Raw genomic sequence first — 23,322 nt, 5'->3', positions numbered from 1 at the left:
ACTTGAGAATTTTGTGTTTATGCAATCCAAAAAAACTGTAAGCAGGCGTTCGCCTTGTGAAACTGACAGGTATATCTGTATTCCGCCACACTCTCACTGTGCTCGACTTTATGTCTTAAAGGACCAGAGCCAGGCCACAGAGGGTTAAAAACAAGTTATACTCAATGCCCTTGAAGAAAACCCATATGGATTTCACATGCTATGTGTTTTGGGAATGTTTTTTTTCTCTTAATTTTTTTTGATCATTACATGAGATTTACATGATTTATTTAACATGTACCATTAACATATTATTTATTACATCAAATCACATGTAGACGCGCCGGACAAAAGCACCAAATTTTTTCCACGTGTTCCCCATCACCATAGCTTTCATTTTGGGGTAGGGGCCACGTCGTCATGATGGATTTCAAGATGGCCGCCATGTAAAATCAAGGTTCTGCCCATTAATAAATATCTTGGTCCATAGCGCGCTCAATATTTGAGCGAACACAAAGGTATTGGTATCCCTGTAAACTAGAGAAGCTAAGCTTTCCATTGGTACCATTTTCATTAAGCCCAACTGTTGGGAAGGGGGTTTTAATAGGCAATGATTCAAAATTATGTACATTTTTTTAATTAAATAGGTTCAAGAATCGAATCAGGATTGTTAGCAGTAACGTTAGCTTGCTGAGGCTAGTACATCGACAGGCTGCTAGTGGAGCCAGCTAACGTTAGCTTGCTGAGGCTAGTACATCAACAGGCTGCTATAGTGGAGCCAGCTAACGTTAGCTTGCTGAGGCTAGTACATCGACAGTTAACATTACATAAGGTTTTAGCGCGACGTGGGCATTCCAGAATGGCGAGGATGCAAAGCATGTTAGACCATTGGACTCGTCGCAGAGTTTACATTACACATAGAAACTGCGCGACTTGCGAGAGAAGTTGTCACACAGCCTTCAAACGCAGGGTGGAAGAGCTAGTTTGCTTCTGTGTATTATGAAATGACAATTGCGCGTTGACACGCCCACTGCGTGAAGCCTCTGTGCTCCTAAATAACTTTTTCTAGTTCGCATATCTATTATGACTAATTCTATCTATTTTTAGGGGCAAATACGAGTGAAATATATTTTAGAGCTGCTCTACCGGTTACAAGGTATAGTCAAAATCCATACCGTAGCGCAAATTCATACCGTTTATACCGTATACCGTTTATACCATCCACCCCTATTTCAAACTACACATTTTCTGGGTCAATAAATGTGTTAATGCTATGAAGAATATCCTGGTCGTTTGGTCATTACGGTGTTGATGACCGGTATAGCCACCGACAGCTGTCATGAGACGTGCACTGAGAGTATGGCCACCGCACTAAACATTTTATGAAACATTCTGATATTTTCGCAGGTAATATATTATATATATAAACCATATTTTCAACCAAGCGACCGACAGTGGCACGACTCGAGACGTGCACCGTTTGACAATATGCATGCATGCAGCATAATTTGCGAGTGCTCTAGTGACTTGTGACTGAGAGGATGGCCCGCAGGCCGGATGAATTTCTATAAACATTCTGATACTTTGATTAGTTAACTATCTATTGTAGCGCTGAGAGAAAGGAGTCGGAGGCGGTGTCTCGAAGTTGAACCTAATTCCTTTATTATTCATCAGCGTAACAACAAGTCGACGTAGTCAAGTCGATAGTAAGAATGAGTGCCGGTGGCAGGAAGTGCCACACTATAAATCGTTCGGGGGGAACTACTATTCCCAACAACAGTTCTGTGTGAATTATGTACAGCCACTACACAAGCCCCCCCAGAATTCACCCATAGTCAAAATCCCCCCGGCGTGGGGGAACAATTGCCCGGCCTCTGCGTGTGCGGAAAACCGGGGGCGGGGAGGGCGGAGCGGCGTAAGTGCTCGCGCCGTCCACGACACCCGGGGGCACGAAACGGCTTCGGCGAGTGCGGAAAACCGGGGGCGGAGAGGGGAAAGCGTCGCAAGCGCCCGTACCCTCTCCGACACCCGGGGGCACTGGCATCGGTGAGGCTGCCGGTGGCTCTGTGGGAGGCGGCTCCCGGGGCAACGGCGGACGACCCCTGCGGGGGGGAAGGGCCAACTCCAAAGGTTGGGAAACGTCTACGTGAGCGGGCTTGATCCTGTCTATTGACACGGTCTCCGTCCTACCGCCCATGTTGACCATGAGGTCCTTATTACCGTGTCGCAGGACCCTAAACGGGCCATCGTAAGGGGGGCGTAGGGGCCCACGGTGCGCGTCGTGGCGAACAAAAACGTACTCCGCCGTGTGCAGGCTGCGCGGCACCCGGGAAATGGGGGTACCATGCTGCGACGTGGGAATCGGGGCGAAGGTCTGAGCCGCTTCCCGCAGGGTGGAACGCTGGCTGGCCGCGGACCAAGGGGTTGTTGCGTCCGGAATGAAATCCCCCGGGACGCGCAATGTCTGGCCGTATAACAGCTCCGCGGACGAGGACTGCAGGTCTTCTTTGGGGGCGCTCCTAAGTCCGAGCATGACCCACGGCAGCTTATCCACCCAGTTGCCGTCCGTCAGGCCTGCGCGCAGCGCCGCCTTCATGGACCGGTGGAAACGTTCGCATAGCCCGTTGGCCTGTGGGTGGTACGCGGTTGTACGGTGCAGCTTAACCCCCAGGCCGCTGGCGACCGCGTTCCAGAGCTCCGAGGTGAACTGCGAGCCCCGGTCGAAGGAGAGGTCGGACGGGGTACCGAAACGTGCAATCCACGTGCTGATAAAGGCGCGGGCCACGTCGGAAGAAGATGTCGAGGCGAGGGGAACGGCTTCCGGCCATCGGGTGGTCATGTCCACCATAGTGAACAGGTAGGTAAACCCGTGAGAGGACGGAAGCGGGCCCACGAGGTCAATGTTGACGTGGTCGAATCTCCTCTCGGGAACTACGATTGTCACAAGCGGGGCCTTGGTATGTCGGTGCACTTTAGCCCGTTGGCAGGACACACACGCGTCGACCCAGGCCATCACGTCTTTCTTGAGCCCTCGCCACACAAATTTCTGTGACACCAACCTGCTCGAAGGCTTCCTACCGGGGTGAGACAGGTCGTGCACCGCCTCGAAAGGCCGCCTGCGCCAGCCTATAGGGACCAGCGGCCGGGGGTGCCCGGTGGAGAGGTCACAGAACAGGGACGCGCCCGAGCCGCCAATCGCGACGTCTCTGAGGCGCAGACTGGTATCCGCTGTCCTGAGGGCCTGGATGTTGTGGTCGGAGGCCTGTTCCGAGCCCATGGCGACGTAGTCGAGGCCCAGTTGCACAGCTCCGATGACAACCCTGGATAGGCAGTCTGCGACCACGTTGGCTTTCCCGGCGATATGCCGTATGTCGTGTATTCAGAAATATACGAGAGTTGGCGCTGTTGGCGCGCGGACCACGGTTCAGCCACCTTGGACATGGAGAACGTGAGGGGTTTGTGGTCGACGAAGGCCGTAAACTCCCGGCCCTCCAGCATGAAACGAAAATGGCGCACCACCAACCAGAGGCCTAGGAGCTCTCTGTCAAATGGGCTGTACTTGCGCTCCCTGGGGGTCAGTTGACGGCTGAAAAACGCCAGCGGTTGCCAGGCGCCGTCAACGTACTGTTCATGCACCGCGCCCACCGCGTAGTCTGACGCGTCGGTGGTAATGGCGACCGGGGCCCCCGGTGATGGGTGAGCCAACATGGCTGCATCCGCCAGGGCCGTGTTGGTGGCCGCGAAAGCTGTCGTCCTCTCGGCCGTCCAGTCGACAGGCTGGTTGGGGGACTTGTCCTTCAGAGCCTCGTAAAGCGGCCGCATGGTGTGGGCCGCCCGGGGGATGAACCGGTGATAAAACGTCACCATCCCGAGAAATTCTCTGAGTGCTCGGGCCGTCGGAGGTCGTGGGAAAGCGGAAACGGCTTCCACTTTCGACGGGAGGGGGGGCGGCCCCCCTCCTGTCGATGAGATGTCCGAGGAACTGTATGGAGGTCAACCCGAACTGGCACTTAGCCGGGTTGATGATTAGGCTGTGTTGGCCAAGCCTCGTAAAGAGGCATCGGAGGTGCGCCAGGTGCTCTTTGGGCGAGGAGCTGGCAACGAGGATGTTGTCCAGGTAGACAAAAATAAACGGCATGTCTCTGAGCGTCGAGTCCATTAGCCTCTGGAAAGACTGTGCTGCGTTCTTAAGTCCGAACGGCATCCGTAGGAACTCGAATAGACCGAAGGGTGTTACCACCGCCGTCTTCGGGACGTCCAAGGGGTGTACCGGCACTTGGTGGTAACCGCGTACCAGGTCTACTTTTGAAAAGAACAGCTTACCCGCCAGGTGCCCTGAGAAGTCCTGGATGTGGGGGACCGGGTAGCGGTCTGGTGTGGTAGCATCGTTGAGGTGTCTGTAGTCACCGCACGGTCTCCATCCCCCGTCCGCTTTGGGCACGATGTGCAGCGGCGAGGCCCAGGGGCTGTCCGAGCGTCGGATAATCCCCAACCTCTCCATGTTGGCGAACTCTGACCTAGCGACTGCTAGTCTGTCAGGGTTGAGCCGGTGGGCCCTAGCGTACACGGGAGCTCCTTGAGTCTCGATGTGATGCTCGACCCCGTGTTTGGTGGTCGCGGCCGAGAACGTAGGCTGTGTCAAGCCGGGAAACTCCCGCAGTAGGCGTTGGTACACGTCACCTTCTGCGAGCGAGCTGACCAGCCCGCTGTATACTACTTCATTGCGCACACATGTCAAGGAAGCATATGTCTGGGCGTCTACCAGGCGGCCGTGCCTCACGTCCACGAGGAGCCCATGTGCACAGAGGAAATCCGCCCGGAGTAGTGGGAACGAGATGTCGGCCGTGACAAACTCCCACATGAACCGCTGTCCCCCAAAACACAACTCCACGGTCCTCGTGCCGTAGGTGCGGATCGGGTTACCGTTGGCGGTCGTCAGTCGCGGACCCCCCTCCCCGCCGGCGGTGTCCTCCACCGTCGCCGGTAGGACGCTCCTCTGTGCTCCGGTGTCGCAGAGGAATTTTCTACCGGAGAGTGTGTCCTTAATGAAGAGTAACCTGTTCGACGTACCTGCGCTCACGGCCGCTACTGGGCGCAGGTGTTGGCGTTTCCCGCCCTGACAAAAGTACAAGGTGGGCGGCACTTTGTTGCTCTCGCGCCGAAGCGCGCATGGAAATAACACAGGCCTGTGTCATTATTGCCGTCGGCCGCGGCGCCTCTCTCCATCTTCGCCCCTCCCCCTCTGGGCATGTGCGCCCGTGTTGGGGCTAGCACCTCTGGGGCTAAGTGCTGCGTGGCCAGGTAGAACCGGTCCGCCTCTTCTGCCAGAGCACGGGGATCCACAATGGTTGTATTGGCAAGTGCCGTCTGTACCCGTGGCGGCATGTGTCTGAGGAACAGCTCTTTAAATAAAAAATTCGGCTGTTCGGCGCCCAGTAGGTTCAGCATCATCTCCATGTGCTCTGACGGCTTGCTGTCTCCCAAGCCTCGTATATCCAGCAAGCGTCGGGCCCGCTCAGACTGTGATAACTCAAAAATCCTGAGTAGGTGCGTCTTAAACGCCTCATATTTATTCTGGGCCGGTGGAGCGGTAATGAAGCCTACCGTCCTCGCCGCCGTAGTGTTGTTCAGGCTCGAGACGACGTGGAAGTATTTTGCGGCGTCATCCACGATTCCCCGTAGGGCGAATTGCGCCTCAGTTTGGGCGAACCAAGCAGCTGCCGACTGCTCCCAAAACTCAGGCAGTCTGAGAAAAACAGCGTTGTTTGCCATGTTCGTCGTATTCTCTGTCACCAGTGTAGCGCTAAGAGAAAGAAGTCGGAGGCGGTGTCTCGAAGTTGAACCTAATTCCTTTATTATTCATCAGCGTAACAACAAGTCGACGTAGTCGAGTCGATAGTAAGAATGAGTGCCGGTGGCAGGAAGTGCCACACTATAAATCGTTCGGGGGGAACTACTATTCCCAACAACAGTTCTGTGTGAATTATGTACAGCCACTACACTATTCCATTAGTTAACTATGTATTGATAGATAACTTATTACATATTAATATGATATTGTAAGGGGCAGGACCAGATAAGCTTTGCTTCTTTCTGTCCCTTCTCGAACAAAACCATTTGTCTTGAGCTATGTTGATTATTCCCTCCATAGGAAGATATATTTAAATGTATTTGTATTTTATTTCGTTTTTATTTATTTGTTGTTATTACAAATGTGTGTTTATGGTTGAAAATGTTCAAGATAAATAAAGATCAAATCAAATCTAACTGAAGAAGTTATCCCTCTTCTAACAAGAGAGAAAAACGTATAGTTTAGCTTTAACTATAACGTCATTGCTTATTAGGGATGGGTACCGAATTCGGTACTTTTAAAGGTACATACCGAAACACGTCGGTACTACCGAGTATCGATTCACGTGAGATACCGTAAAAGAAAGAAAAATTATTCTTTTTTTTTGCACTTTTTTTATTTATTTTTTTAACCTTTTTTCTTTTCATGTCAACGTTCAAGTTCAAGTTTCAAGTTTCTTTAATAGTTGTCATACAGAAGTACAGAATACTTTTATACAAAATGCTTCTTTCTGTTAAGCTCCAGAGACTGTGCTAGACAAAAGATAAGTATGAAATAAAATAGTATAGCATGTAAAATAGAAGTAAAAATAGAAGTCACGTACGTAGACACAGTGTTCAGTATATACATATGTACAATGTTCACACGCACAATATACGTATCAGGGCCGACGTTCCACTCTGCTGGTTAAAATTGCTTACTCATGAGTAGTACGTTCGTTGATAAAGAAAAATAAGGTCCACAGCCGCTCCGGTGTAAAACAAAGATATCCAAATGGTTTATTTCTCTTCCAAGTCTTTCTTTACAGAAGTGATCCTAAAGCTATTTTCCTAAATATTCACGTCACTACTACAAGGTAAGAAAACTGTGTTTTCCCAGTCTCCAAAATCACCGCCGACTCGACGCATGAAAATTCCTACTCACCTGAAAGCCGTCAATAAACATCAAACCGGTAGGCAAGGCACCCTGGTCTAGAAATACAGGCTTCAATCTATGTTGTTTAGTCTATCTGTTCAGTACTGCTCAGCACTGTTTCAAGATGCACAATGAGTTCTTCTTCTTCTTCTTCTTCTTCTTCTTCTTCTTCTTCTTCTTCTTCTTCTTCTTCTTCTTCTTCTTCTTCTTCTTCTTCTTCTTCTTCTTCTTCTTCTTCTTCTTCTTCTTCTTCTTCTTCTTCTTTCCGGCAGTGTAGACGCATCGTGGCGTATTACTGCCCTCCGCAGTTCTTTTGATGAGCTCTTCTTCTTCTTCTTCTTCTTCTTTCTTCTTTTGAATTTCCCGCAGGCGTATTACTGCCCTCCTCAGTTCTTATACTACGCTAGTGGTGTGCCATAGTTAGGCCTCTGATTGTTTACCCTCTTCTTCTTCTCATCTTCAAAACACATTACTATCGACTCTATCTCCTTCTTCTCTGCTCCTCTTGCCTGTCCAATACTAATAAATATAATAACGCTATATCCTCTGGTACAACTCTGACGCGTGCAGAAATGTCCGCACTGCCTCTGTGATCAGCTGGTGGTTCTCATTATCCATGCCAAAAAAAGACTTAAGAGAGAAGGAAGAGACTCCCAACTCTACCAGACTTTTATAAAAGATTTCCCTCTCTTTCCTATACCTTTCACATTCTAGGAAAACATGCCCGACAGTTTCAGTCTCTCCACATTCACACCGCCCATCTGGATGCTTTCCCACAATGCACAAGGTACTGTTCAACCCACAGTGTCCCAGCCTCAATCTACACATCTTCACTCTATCACTCCTAGACCCATATCCATCCACCTTGATTTTGACCCGAGGCTGCAGAGAGAAATAGTGCCTTCCCTTGGTCCCCCTTTCCCACTCAGCCTGCCACTCAGCCTCAACTCCTTTCTTTATCTTCTCTCTGAGTTCTACTCTTCCCATTGAGATGCCTATCTCTTCCTCCCTTCCCAGGCTCTGTTTGGCAAGGGAGTCAGCCATCTCATTTCCCGCAATTCCAGCATGCCCCGGAACCCAACAAAACTCCACTGACCAGCCTGCCTTCGCAATCCTATATAAAACCAACATTATTTCCTGAATGAGATCAGGGCGAGCTTTAGACCCACCTGCACTCAGAGCCATCAGTGCAGCAGCCGAGTCAGAACATATAATCACCTGGCTTGGTCCCACTTCCTCCACCCACCACAATGCCCAGAGAATGGCAAGCAACTCTGTCACAAATACAGAGCTGCCATCAGATATTCTCTGTCCCTTACCGATCCCTAACCGAGGCACACACCACCCAAAGCCTGCCCTCCCACTTTCAGGATCCACAGAGCCATCAGTGAAAACCTCCAGAGACCCTGAGGCCAGAAGGAACCTCTCTATTTCTCCCACAATCTCGCCCTTATCATCCTCCATCAAGAACCTAAATTCAATGACTCGATCAGGAACTAGCCAATATGGCTGTTATGGTTTGTAACCGACCCCAATCGCACAACACAAGACAGGTATGAGAGTAAGCCAAAACAGGGCAAATATTTATTATAGAACAAAAAGCGGCACAGTCCCTTTAAGGGAAAACACAAAAACACTAGAGTCAAAGAAATATGGAAAATGCGGCACTGTGCCTTTAAGAGGCGAACAGGCTAAGGGACTAAGGCTAAGGGACAGGGCCAGGGCTAAATGTCAAGGACCAGGACCAGGGGTACTGGAGAGGGGGACATGGACAGAGGCCCGGAGAGGCGGGCTGGAGACAGGGACAGAGAACAGGGTTAAGGCCTTGGACAGGGCGAGGGCCAGAGCTGCTTACAGGGATGAGGACAGGGTTCCGACGGCGGAGGCCTGGCACGGGGACAGGGGCCCGACGGCGGAGGCCGGGCACGGAGACAGGGGCCCGACGGCGGAGGCCGGGCACGGAGACAGGGGCCCGACAGCGGAGGCCGGGCACGGAGGCAGGGGCCCGACGGCGGAGGCCTGTCACGGGGACAGGGGCCCGACGGCGGAGGCCTGGTATGGAGACAGGGGCCCGACAGCGGGGGCCGGGCACGGAGACAGGGGCCCGACGGCGGAGGCCTTTCACTGGGACAGGGGCCCGACGGCGGAGGCCTGGTACGGAGACAGGGGCCCGACAGCGGAGGCCGGGGGGAAGAGGCGCCATCCTCCCGTGGAAATAGGGAGCGATGACGCGCCGGCTTGACGTCTGGAGTGGGAACACCACTCCAGGCTTGGCACGGAGATCCTCCTCAGATGCTGCAGACGGGCAGCGCAGAACACAGGGGTCCCAGGGGACCGGGGCGAAGAGATGCCATCCTCCGTGGAAAATAGGGAGCGATGACGCGCCGGCTTGACGTCTGGAGTGGGAACACTGGAAAACCTCCCGTAGAGAATTAGAGAGCGAAGACGGTGTCCCACTCCAGGCAAACGGCGACAGGTGGTGATGGCTGGCACGTCGTCTCACGCCGGAGACGCGGCAGGTGATGGTAACGTACAGGATGGTAACGTACAGAACTCCATGAACACAGAGTGAACACAGATACAGATACAGAACGACCCGACCAGGACTGGAAGGGAGGTCCAGGTATATAAAGCCCTCTGGGGCGCTAATCATAAACTATGACAGCTGCGTGATGGTAATTGAACAAGAAAGTCCAAGGGTGGGGGCTGGTGAAGGAGAGTAGAAGGCAGGGAAAAGTTCTCACAAGGGTGGGGGCTGGTGAAGAGTAGGAGGCAGGGAAAAGTTCTCACAAGGGTGGGGGCTGGTGAGGTGAGGAGACAGGGAAAAAAGGTCCAGGGAACAGGCGAATCCTCATAATGGCACTGACAGCCAACGAGTGTGCTTTGCAACCCCCACCTGATGCAATCTCAACTTCCTGGCCCACTGATCAATACTGGACAAAAAAGGCTTATACTTATCCCCATCTCCTGAAAGTAAACACCTAGCTGGGAAGGACAGACTAGTCCCACCCAATTTTGCCCAGTACTGTAGCCCTAACTTTACTCTCCTCAGGTTTAAGGGTAACTCCCCCATTTACACCAATAGTGCTGGAACTGGGGTGGTCTTAAAAACTCCACAACAGATTCTCAGAGCCTTGCACTGAAGCACATCCAGCTTTCGTAAATTAGACTTGGCCGCAGAGCCGTACACAAAACAGCCATAATCAATTACTGACCTGATCATCGCCTGATATATCATGCACGTGGTCTCTCTATCCGCTCCCCACCCACTCCCAGCCAAACTTCTCAGCACATTCACTATTCTTTCACACTTTGCCAGGGTTTTCTCTATATGAACAGCCCAATTCAGTCTTTCATCGAACCAAACTCCCAAAAATGTAAACACCTTCACTCTCTCTAAGGGAGACCCATACATAACCAGCCCTCCCCTAGGCACCCTCTTTCTAAAACCAAAAATCATATAATTAGACTTAGAGGCGGAGATTTTAAAACCCCACTTGTCTCCCCATTCCTCTACATCCCCCAGAGCTCTTTGTACCTGCTTTAAACAATACTCAACATTCTTCCCTCTTTTCCATATGGCCCCATCGTCTGCAAATAAAGACAACCCAAACCCTCTTCCAATTCGCCCAAAAATGTCATTAATCATAACATCGAAGAGGACCGGACTAATCACGCTTCATTGCGGGGTGCCGTTTTCGATTTTTACAGTTTTTGAGGTTTGCCCCCCCCACACGTACTTGGATCGTCCTGTCTAATAGAAAATCCTTTATCCAATTAAACAATCTCCCTCTAACTCCTAACTCATACAATTTCAAAAGCAACCCCTCTTTCCACAAAGAGTCATACGCCTTCTCAATATCCAAAAATACACTTATCACTACTTCCTTATTGTCAAAAGCCTGTCTAATGTCCTGATCTAGGACAGCTACTGATTCCATTGTAGACCTGCCATTTCTAAACCCATTCTGAAACCCAACATATAGATCCTTACTTTCTAAAAAATAAACTAATCTATTAGTAATCATCCTTTCCATAATTTTACACAATACAGACGTCAAGGCTATGGGTCGGTATGACCCTGGGTCAGACGCTACTTTACCTGGCTTCAAAATAGGAATGATGACGGCATGCTTCCACTCCTTTGGCAAGCAGCCTTCTAACCACACATTATTAAACAAACCCAGTATTTCAACCTTTACAAATTCGTCCAAATTCTTAAATAATTCATAGGATAATCCATCTCTGCCAGGCGTCGTATTTGCACCAGCCTGGATAGCATCCCCTAACTCTTTCATTGTAAAGTACAAATTAATCGGATTTGTATTTTCTGAGCTCCTACTCAACTTCCACTCATTTTGCGACAACAGTTCAGTCCTCTTTCTCCCTCTTTCCTCCCCCAGACTCCCAGAACTATGCACTGCTTGAAATGCCTCCACCAGCATGTCTGCCTTCTCTTTATTGGTAACTGCTTCTTCTACCCCACCCTTCTGAATCACTGGAATCAAGATTTTTTTATATACTGCCCACAACTGCCTCACAGAAGTCTCAGGGCCTAGTCTTTCACAGAACTTCCTCCAACTACTCTTTTTAGCATCTTTAATAACTCTTCGTGCTACTCCCCTTAACCTCTTATATTCAACTGCCTGGCACAACCCTGGGTACTGTCTCACCCTCTTATATGCTTTATTCCTATTCCTTACAGCTACATCACATTCTTTATTCCACCAGGGAACCATCATTCTAGCTCTGGGATCCTCTCTTCATAGGGATTGTGTCCTGCGCTGCCCTATGTATCATCTCACTAAGAGAAGCATTCCACCTGTCTACACTCCCCTCAGAGTCAATCTCTCCTATCAACTTTCGGGCCGCCTCCAAGAATTCTTCCCAATTAGCTTTCGAGAAATTATACCTGGGCACTCTCTCCTCAATTTCTATTATCAGATCCCTACCAAATCTGCACAGAATAGGATAATGGTCGCTACCCAGAGTATAACTATCCAGCGCATCCCACTCTCCAATTCTAGCTAAATTTGAAGAGGCAAACACAAATCTATATGACTACAAGTATTCCTTGAAACATCAAACCTAGTCGGTCTATCATCATTTATCATAACTAGCTCATGAATAGAATAGAATAGATCTTTATTTGTCATTGTTGGTACAACGAAAATTTGTTAGGAACATCACCACTGGCATACAAACATAAGATATAGCATGTAGTAATAAAGTATCAATGTCCCAGTGTCCTCAATATATAACATACCATCATTGTCCCAAGTGCATTTAGTGCTAGTGCAAATAAATTAGTAAATATAAATATTTCAGTCCAGTGAGTTAATGGAAGGAGGGGGGGGGGGTGTTGACTTGCAAAGGATGAAATATTGTATAGTGCAGCAATGCAAGTCCGGTTCACAGTTATTGTTGTAATGTGGGAGTGGGAGTTATGTCACCGGGGGTGGGATGCGGGGGGGGCAAGTTGATGTTCGTCGTTGAGCATCCTGACAGCCCGTGGGTCGAGGCTTATCCAAGATCTCCTCAACCACGACTCCATTACTGTTGTGGGATATTACTGGATATCCTGATGAAGAATGTTCTCAGTCAACCGAGGTTTGGATAATAACAAGGTTTATTAACCAAACAGATAGAATACATAGAGAGAATGGCTGAAGGCTTCCCCCAGGTGATCAGCTGAAATGACCCAGGTAAGAAGACCCGGATTGGTCTCGGAAGGAGACTTATATAGTTAACAAGGGGGGGGATGTGGTCCCATTTGATAGGTCAAATGGGGGGGGGGATACAGGTTTGGGGAGAGGGGCACAGGATTGGGGAGGAAAGGGGGGGGGGGTGTTCCACTCCACAGAGAGGGGGGGGGGGGGGGCACAGGCAAGGGGAGAAAGGGGAGGGGAATATATTTACATGAGAACATTATATTATACCACACTGTCCTTACTATTGCTTCCCCACAATGGGTTGTGAGCATTAAAATCACCGACCCATATAACTGGACATCTCACCTTCTGCATAATTTCATCAAATTCAGACAAAATAAGTTGTTTACAAGGATTATATAAATTAAGCACCGTTATGGGACTATGGCTGATTACTCCAAACTTCCACTGCCACACACTCAAGATTAGATGTTATGTCCAGTGCCCTATACTGGATCCCTTCTCTAATGAAAGTTGCACACCCTCCACCTGTTCTATCAACTCTGTCTTTTCTTAAACACACATATCCTGGAATAACAAACTCAAGGCAAGGTTTCAGCCACGTCTCCTGAATGCAAATTAACTCAGGTTTCACTATGAATTCATCCACAAATCTTTTTAACTCCTGTCCAATAGCGGTCAGACTCCGGGCATTCCACTGAAGAATATAGAACATCAAGGATCTAATCTGCTATCTTCTTCCTCCATGCTACTGGCCCCCTCACCCTCCCTGTCTGCTGCCCGCAACCCCCCCCCCCCCCCCCCCCCCCCCCCCCCCCCCCACTCCTGTCTCCTGCCCATGGACCCCCCCCTCTCCTGTCTGCTGGCCGCCCCCTCCGCTGCCCACTCTTGCCTGTCTGCTGTTCACCCCCACTTTTCTTCTCATTCTCCTTTTCCCCTAGTGCACCACTCTTGCCTAGCTGCTGTTCACCCCCACTTTACACCTCATTCTCCTTTTCCCCTAGTAGATTATGGATTTCTCCACCTCTTATCACTACCCCCAAAAACCTCCCAGCTAATTCAGCCACCGTTCTGCAGGCGGTTGACTTTGTGTCACTGTCCTTCACTCTCACCACCACCTCTACCATGAAAGCCAGAAACGCTGGCTTGGTCATTATCACCACGTCAGCCTGAGACGCGGCTGGCAGACCAGGACCAGACCGAGACGCGGCGGGTAGAATAGGAGACGCGGCTGGCAGAGCAGGAGCAGAGTGCTGACTCCCCTGCTGCACACTGTGCACCCCATGTCTCCTTTCCCTCTCTCTCGCAGTCGCAACTGACTTAACTGCCTCGGCATATGACACCTTGTTCTGGTCCCTCACAGTTTGCACTTCCTTGGCCTGAGCAACATGTTCACACCCACGAAACGCTACATGATGTTTCCCTCCACAGTTACAGCATTTGGGAACCTCTGCCCTGCACTCCTGGACCTCATGGTCAGCACCACACTTCGCACACCTTCGTTCCGCCCTGCAAGCCCCTGTAATATGCCCGAACCTCTGGCACTTATAGCAGCGCAGTGGTGGTCTTACATACTCTCTCACGCCGTACGACATGCTCCCTATAAACACCCTGACTGGTAACACAGCAGGCACGTGCACACATAGAGGCCAAGGGGTACCTGAGCACCTGCCTTTTTGAGCCTCATCAAAAAAGTGCCCTTTTTCAATTTTCTTTTTTTTTTGTTTTTTTTTACCGTTACGCATATATACTGCCCTTCCAACTGAAAAATGTCAGGATAGAATCAAAATATTAGGGACAGAGACAGAGATGCCCCATATTCCATTGCAGTTTGCACGGCCTCCTCCGCGGACCTATATATTTTATGCATAGCGTGGGTGGTGATGATGATGATGATAGAAACCGCTGTGGCGCATACAGTTGAATGCTGGTATTACACTCATTGAGGGACACGAAGAAGTCAAGTCCGATGGGATTTGGGAATCTCAAATACAAATCGGGATTGGAATAAAAAATGCATTTATATTAAACAATACAGAATATACAGCACTTCTTGGGGCTGTAGGGTAAGCACTTATTCCCTCCCCCCTGGACATTTATGGAGATGTATGGGCCTTTTAAGTCAGTGATAAAAGTGTCTTTCAAGGATAAGTGAGCTCCTGCACTGATTATTATAGTTCAATATTCAATATTTGATCACCAAAACCCCCCAAAAAAGCATAAAAAGGGGGCCCCCCGCCCGAAAAGGGCCCTTAAAAATCGTGCTCGCGCGCTACGCGCGCTCGGTTAATATATACACACAAGTGTAGTGCCCTTTTCAGCCTTTGAGCACCTGCCCCTCTAAAGTCCTGTGCACGTCCCTGTAACACAGTGTCTGCAAATGTTACCACCACTGGCGCAACTGAGCTCCCCTCCCTAGCCTTGAATCTGAAGACACCAATGACCTTTCCTCCCTTGATATGACCCTTAATGTCCTCCTCGGACAACTCACCGCAAACCCCATAAATTACTCCTTTAAGCCCCTGCTGTCTCTCTCTAGGGATAATTGTCTCCACCCCCACCTTCATCACCGTTGTCAACTTCCTAGCTGCTTCGTACTGCTCTGTATTCTTGCAACAAACTCTCAGTAGGCCGTTTGACAATATTTTTGTCTCATAGCTTGGTCCTAGCTGTCCATCCAAACTGTCTGCTAGAGTTAGTGGATTCAATGCGCTAAATCCAGCTGTGTCCGCCAATGCCTGACTTTTTAATCTCAACAAAACAACAAACTTCACTACTACCCATTTTGCCAATTTTAACCCCCTTTAACCCCTTCCCCCTCTGGTGACCGGACACTTTCTGAGGATCGTGTTCTCTTCCTACTCCTTCCTTCCTCAAATCCCTCCCTCCACCCAGCCTTCCCTGTAGCCATAGGCTACCCTACCGTATACTCCTATAACGCTCCTCACGATTCCCAGAAACAATACCCCAACACTGATCGTCAGGGCTGGACTGGGGAAATAATTCATACCGGGAGATATAGCACGAAATATAGCCCCAGTCAGACCACTTTTTAAGCGGGGGGTCTGGGGGTCCCCCACCAGGATTTTTTTTGTTACAAAGACTTCATTTCCTGCATTCTGGTGGATTTTAGTGCATGTGAATCACAAACTAATGAGCCAACAATTGCTTAGTACAATGTACTGTTATGAACCTCAAATAAAACTGTTGTGGCACTAGGAATGCTACTCTCTCCACCTTCAAAAAGAAAAAAGCAAGAGCACAACATATTTTTCTATTTACTATTATAATACAGTTAACCACTCTCTCCACCTATTCAAACAGAGCAAGAGCACAATACCATATTCACTTTACTGATGCACTACCCATCAACAGTTAAAATAGCCCTTTACACAAACATTAAATAACAGACCTTTCATTATTACAAAACTACCTGGCTCACTGCCTGGCTGTTACAGTATTCTGCAGAGTGCCATCTGCCATTCCATTCGCCACCTCCACTGTCAATCAGTTGTATCGCCTGGTCCCGCCTCCACCAATCACAAGCGGCAGCACGGCTCCATTGTGTGTGTGTGATCCGAGGGAGAGAGTCAGATAGTTCTCCAACTCTGTCGCAGACAGTGAAATCCTGGTTGTTCCCCACCCACCTAGGTTATCTAACTATTAGGCATGGTTAAGGTTAAGGTTAAGGTTAGGCATTGTTTCGGAGTTGGTTAAGGTTAGAAAGGTTAAGTTTAGGCGCTGTTAGGGAGCTGGTTAAGGTTAGAGTTTGTCTTAGAGAATGGCAATATTCTTTCTATGGTTAAGGTTAAGGTTAGGCATGGTTAAGGTTAAGGTTAGGCATTGTTTCGGAGTTGGTTAAGGTTAGAAAGGTTAAGTTTAGGCGCTGTTAAGGAGCTGGTTAAGGTTAGCGTTTGTCTTAGAGAATGGCAATAGACAGCCTATTTCCGCACTGCCGCTCTCTTCTTCTTCTTCTTATTTGAATTTCCGGCAGTGTAGACGCATCGTGGCGTATTACTGCCCTCCGCAATTCTTTTTATGGGCTCTTCGTCTTCTTCTACTTCACCTTCTTCTTCTTCTTCTTCTACTGGACCCCGTCATCAACTACATTGTCCATTGGAGTGCAGCTAACGCTGCTACTTCCTGTCTGAGCCCTCCTCCGCGGGACCCTCCTTGCCCCCTGCAATCTTTTTCTGGGCTGCTTTGTCCCTCGCAGCCCCCTCAGCCAATTCCCTAAGCACCACCTCCCAGTCCAGACCTTCCATTCCCAGATGTTGAACCGCTATCCTAACAATCATCTTCACCATCGCTGTTCTACCCTTAGCCTCTGCCATACCAGTAACTACCCCTGCCACGAAGGCCACAATACCTAATTTCTCCTCCCTTCCCCTCTCTCTTTCCTCCTGCTCTACCCTCTCTGCCAAACGCCCTCCTTCAACCCCCTGCACCCTTTCTTGGCTGCCCTGTCCCACCCTGCTAACCGCCTCAGCATACGACAACTTACCCTCCCTTCTCACTCTCCGATCCGCGACCTCCTTCTTCATCACCTCACACCCCCTTTGGCTCCTCTACAATACGCTTGCCTAGGATTTGACTTGATTCAACAACAAAGCAGTCAAGGCAATGGCAAGCCGAAAACTGTCAAAAGTGTAGTTATTTGAAGTTTGGATTTTTTTTTTTACGACTGAGATAGGTAGATTACATTTTTAGAGACTAAAGTACCGAAAAAGGGTACCGTTGGGTACCGGTATCGATTCACAGGTACCGGTACCGTATCGGTTCAAATGTGAACGGTACCCATCCCTATTGCTTATGTCCAGAGATTCCACCTTTGATAACTAAACTAATGACACTTGACTTACCTGTTATATTATGTTTTGCCTTTTTAAACATGTCCCTTATTGCGCTGTCCTCTGGCTGCGCTAAGCCACGACAGCTGTCCCGAGACGCGCACTGAGAGCTGGCCAGTATACCGCGGGAATTTTTATGAAACATTCTGAACATTCTGCACAAGACCCGCGAAAATATCTCCATAACAGTTAAATACGCCTATACGGTCTAAAGAGTTATGATAATAATAATAAATGTAACAAGTGATCCTAATAAAATTCGATTCATGCATGTCTGACTGTTAACACTTTAAGGACCAGCCACGAGTTAACTCGTGTTTCGATTCCACCCATTATTATTTTATTCCATATTAATAACGGTATTAACGTCCCCGATCGACTTGCAGGATCTACCCGCATATTTGATTTCCGAAACATGCAATACCGGCGCCATCGCTCCACTGCAGTATCATTGAGGCCGAATGGGAAAAAAAAATTATTGTCTGTGGGCGTTTCATATGAGCCTGGATCCCAGCCGAACATCCTACATCTTTGATCACGTTATGGAACGCAGATTTCAGCCTGGAATAATGGGATTTATGATCAGCCAATGGACATATCGATCTACCAGATTCCGATGAATAATGACGAAATGCTGCCGGCGATCACATGGGCTGACGGTAGGATACTATTCACCCAAATTACAGCCGGATTGGACATTGTAGTAACACGCAAACGATCGATCAGTGAAAATGGCTACTTGAACGCACACTATATTGCTAATCAATAATACTGATCGGTGTCCCCCACCGCCCCCATTTCATCCATAGATGCTCTGTAATAGTCCGGATGCTACGCAGTTTGTTTTATTTCATTCGTATATATACAACAGAAATGGCGTTTGATATAATGTTACTAGCCTTTAGCCTCATATCTAGCTCCCCAGAAAAAAGACGAGACGAAAACTGCGATAACGCTTATATTCACGACGCTATAAAATGACAACCAACAGATGGATTTTTATTTTCTTTAAGCCATTATGAAGGCACGGCTTATGCACTCAAGTGACAATGAGAATGGACAGATAGCAATACTATAAAGTATATATATAGCTGTTAGAAAGTATATCAAAAAAAAAAATAAAAATAAAAATGTTGACAAACCCTGGTCGTCCAGAACCATATTACACTGCAAACCGTGGTCGCCAATGTGTTAAACAAGTAAAAAATTATGTAAATATGTTGTTAGAATGGTACAAATATTCATCTGGTGACATTCTTCATAGCATTAACACATTTATTGACCCAGAAAATGTATAGTTTGACACCAAAATTGATCTTCTATGTTCGGCGCATCCACATCCTTCTCAAATCTGGTGCTAAGCCACCGCACTAATGTGGCTCATGTGAATGTTACAGGTTTCATTCATGCTAGCAAGGATCTCCGTTTTCTCTCATGAGCTGAAACCTGTACTTCAACCTGTGCGTTTGAACCACGTGTCCTGGGCTCGACCGCATGGAAATCAGAGGCATTCATGATTTAAGCCAAATCTAAAATCGCATCCTTGATTTGGTGGAAGTGCATTTCTGAGTGAGTTTAACAGACCTCTCCAACTCTGCTACATGGAGGAACGCAAAGTCACGTGACATGTTCCAATAACACACTGGAGGTGCATGTCATAACATGTGATATCATAACATGTGATATCGGTGCCTCATTTCTGTAAGGATTCACATACAGTACAGTAGAAATTAACATCCAGCTTTTTTCCAAGCATACTGTAGCCTATATCGAGTTTATCAAACATACTCATTCCTTGTTGTCTTTCATTTCACAGCTTGCCTGTAACCAAGGGAGGGGGAGAGGAGCAGCCATCTTTGTTCCTCTTGGTCGCCCCTGTTCCCAGCTGGCCCCTCCGGCCTCCTCTAAATGATTGAAGCCATGCCCATCGTCTCCACAAGCACAGGTACAGATGCTGAGGCCAACGCTTGTTTCAGCGCTGATGCATTATATATGTTTTTGATGCATAATGTACAACATCAATCATGCATACTTAATGCTCTGGCATCTGGATCGCCTGTGTATGAATGGTGAGGATTGTACGTGAAATGACACACTCAGAGTGCATATATATAGCAAAACTACAAATGATGTATGCAGTGAGCTTAAAAAGGAACTCACAAACAAATATAGGAAGGTTACCATGGGCTTACCTTTGCTTTAAACTAAGGCCCTGGAATCACTAGGGCCCTGGAATCACTAGGGCCTTGGAACCACTAGGGCCCTGGAACCACTAGGGCCTTGGAACCACTAGGGCCCTGGAACCACTAGGGCCCTGGAACCACTAGGGCCTTGGAATCACAGACTGAGTATGTCTGACCAGTGCTGGCTGGATCAGGTATTACCTTCCAGACTGAATATATCTGACCAGTGCTGCATGATGTATTGCCTTCCAGACTGAGTATATCTGACCAGTGCTACATGATGTATTGCCTTCCAGACTGAGTATATCTGACCAGTGCTACATGATGTATTGCCTTCCAGACTGAGTATATCTGACCAGTGCTGCATGATGTATTACCTTCCAGACTGAGTATATCTGACCAGTACTGGCTGGATCAGGTATTACCTTCCAGACTGAATGTGTCTGACCAGTGCTGCATGATGTATTGCCTTTCAGACTGAGTGATGGCTGGATGATGTATTACCTTCTGGACTGAGTGCTGGCTGGATGATGTATTACCTTTCAGACTGAGTGCTGACAGGGTGATGTATGACCTTTCAGACTGAGTGGTTTGTGTGATCATAGGTCTGCACGAGACTCTGGCCCTGCTCACCTCTCAGCTCCACCCTGACGCCAACCATAAAGAAGACTTGGGTTTCCTCAAAGATGTCTTCAGTGAGAAGAGCCTCGTCTATTTGATGAAGGTACAGTAGTAACATGAGCCCAGAGCAGGCTGTCTGCATGCTCCCAATATCCCAATATCAAAACCAAATCAAAACATTTCCTGTAGTTAGTCTTGATAGTCAAGTCAAGTCAAGAGTTTTATTTGTCACGGCATACAAGACGGCATACAGTGAAAGGCGGGTGGTCATGCCCGCAGCGATTGTGCAATAATACAAGGTATAACAGGTATAATGTACATAAAGTTTTTTTTTTTTAAATGCATGGTAAAAGACATGCTAAGGTCCTGCGACAATGCGATACAGTGTTAGCTACGGATGAGGCACTGGGTCTTTTTTTTTTTTAAACTTTATTTTTTAGCGTTTATCGCTTTTCTGGTCAAGCATGACCGACAGAAACAGGTTGAAATGGGATGTAGAGCAGGGGAAGACATTCTGAGAAATGACGGCGGGTCCGGGAATCGAACTCGTGTCCCCCAGATCCGTGACGAGCACGGTTTTCCCAGACGCAGAGATAGCGCCGAGATATGCGGTGAGCTACGGGAGCATGTGGTAGTCTACACCCTCCTCAGACTGACAGTAGGGCAGCATGTGGTAGTCTACACCCTCCTCAGACTGACAGTAGGGCAGCATGTGGTAGTCTACACCCTCCTCAGACTGACAGTAGGGCAGCATGTGGTAGTCTACACCCTCCTCAGACTGACAGCAGAGCAGCATGTGGTAGTCTACACCCTCCTCAGACTGACAGTAGGGCAGCATGTGGTAGTCTTCACCCTCCTCATACTGACAGTAGGGCAGCATGTGGTAGTCTACACCCTCCTCAGACCGACAGTGTAGTATAGTTTTTTTTTACTCTGTTTATTTGATCAAGGACAGTGCATATCAATCAACAGTTATACATTTATAAATGAGTAAAGATTTTAAACTGTAAATATGCCAACGTTAGCAGGGTTGCTAGTTTTCAGTTGTAGTCCCTGGGCTAGATGTTAAAGCCAGAAAAGAAACAGAAAAATCGAAGGACATTAAAAACGAATATAAAAACTATTTTAAACATTCTGTACATTCACTCACTAGGCATTCATGCATCTATAAACATTGTGTTTAAAACATTGTGTACAGGAACAAATCAAAGTCCACACATGAACAAGCACTGTATAGGCAGGCACACATATACACAATCAGGACAGTCAGGCTAGTGGGCAAGCATACAGGGGTTGGGCAGCTGGACTGCGACGTGACTCGCTAATGGTCACAGACCAGATTTTTCTACCAGCCATGCTTTGAGTGTGTGTGTGAGGGACCTGAGTGTATCAGTAATACTGTGGATGTGTGATGGTCTACATACACCTTCCCTAGACCGACAATGGGGCAGCATGTGGTAATCTACACCCTCCCCAGACAGACAGTAGGGCAGTACAACGACCAGGGGGGAATTGGCATAACGACTACATTAGGGGATGGGAGTAAGTGAGAAAAGCAAAAAAAAGAAATAGCAGCCAATAGAAATGCCATGCCAAGTGACCCAGAACTCTTTTGAGCGAGTTCATTCATTGTTGTTATTGTGGTCGAGCGAAATGGAGTCACCAGAACAGGCTATTATTCACACAGGACTTTACTTGGGGCCCTTCTGAAATTGAGAATTACTCCCCAATCTCTTTTACTAAGGCACATTCCAACAGGATTTGATTTTACCAAGGTATCCTGATCAGGGCTTTACAGTGCGAGCATTTCACTCGCATTTGCCCCTAGAAATAGATTTGTGCGAACCGGAAAAATCATTCAATTTTATTAGATTTTTTTCTAGCTATTCAGCCCTGTGTTCGACAGCTCTGTCACAACTCATCTCGCGAGTCACACTGTTTCTATGTGCAAAGAAAACTCTGCGAGCAACGGATCCAATGGTCTAACATGCATTGCATCCTCGCCATTCCTGTATAGTATACCCACGTCGCACTAAAAACCTTAACTAATGTTAGCTGCTAACCAGGGGCGTTTTTAGGGTTAGAAAACATTGGGGGCTTCAGCCCGGGGGGGTGGAGGGGGGCTCCACACAGACATACGCAATTTTAGAGTAATTAGAGATGAATACTGAAGAACTCGAATCATTAGAGGTTCTCAAAGTGAGGTCCATGTCCATGAGAGGGATCTGGGCAGTTCCCATAGAAAATTCAAAGTTAACAGGACCAAATCATCAGTTTCTTATTTATTTATTTAACCTTTATTTTGCCAGATAAAACATTGATCTGGTCCAAGAGGCCCCAACAGGAGTACAAATATACATATATACACATATATATACATATATATATAATATATATACATATACTGTACATACATACACACATATACACCAATAACAAAATAAAAACAGTTAAGAATCATACACATAAGCAAATAAACAAACAAACAAACATTATGCACAGCCTATGTACAAAAGAAATAAACAGTTCATCTCTAGTCTTTACAGTTTTCTTCAATTGCATAAACACTCAAATCAAAAGTATTACACAATTATCAAAACCTTACACTCAAGGAGCAAAACGTAGGCCCAGATTTGCACCCCTATAAGCACAATGTCAGCCTCACACTTTTTGCAAAACAATACACAGTGATTTGCAAAACACTAAACACACTTCCATTACATTAGACACAGAATGTCAAATTACCACACATATGAGCCAATTGGTTAAACACAGCCATCAGATGCACAAACACACCATTGCTTAATTGTAGATACACCAATCAGGTTTAAGCACTATAAAAATGCAGCAGGTGAGTTCACCTGTCTTCAACCAAAATGGAAAGAGAGTGAAGTACTGTACACAGAGAACGTGAAAATATACAATACATTCACCAAACACTACACAAGACAACCAATGATGCAGACTGATGAAAATATACATTTTCTCCCATTTTCCCAAATCAGTCAACATGTCAACATGGAGAATCACAA

At 47.7% G+C, this 23,322-nt stretch overlaps 1 protein-coding gene across 1 annotated transcript in view; it reads left to right on the top strand.

Annotated features, from left to right (window-relative positions):
• Positions 1-19,394: 19,394 nt before the first annotated feature.
• LOC311236000 (MAGUK p55 subfamily member 3-like) overlaps positions 19,395-23,322 on the top strand; it is a gene marked incomplete at both ends in the record, with an annotated part of 131,125 nt that continues 127,197 nt past the window's right edge. Inside the window, 2 exons of the mRNA XM_084323566.1 lie at positions 19,395-19,431; positions 20,275-20,393. Of these exons, the coding sequence (XP_084179692.1) occupies positions 19,395-19,431; positions 20,275-20,393 (156 nt within the window). The remainder of the gene's footprint in view (positions 19,432-20,274; positions 20,394-23,322) is intronic.

The sequence above is a fragment of the Notolepis coatsorum genome (genome assembly GCF_963971535.1).
Source record: "Notolepis coatsorum genome assembly, chromosome: 10".
Lineage (NCBI taxonomy): Eukaryota > Metazoa > Chordata > Actinopteri > Aulopiformes > Paralepididae > Notolepis > Notolepis coatsorum.
Note: the sequence above shows the minus strand (reverse complement) of the source record. Positions and strands in the feature narration are given on the sequence as shown.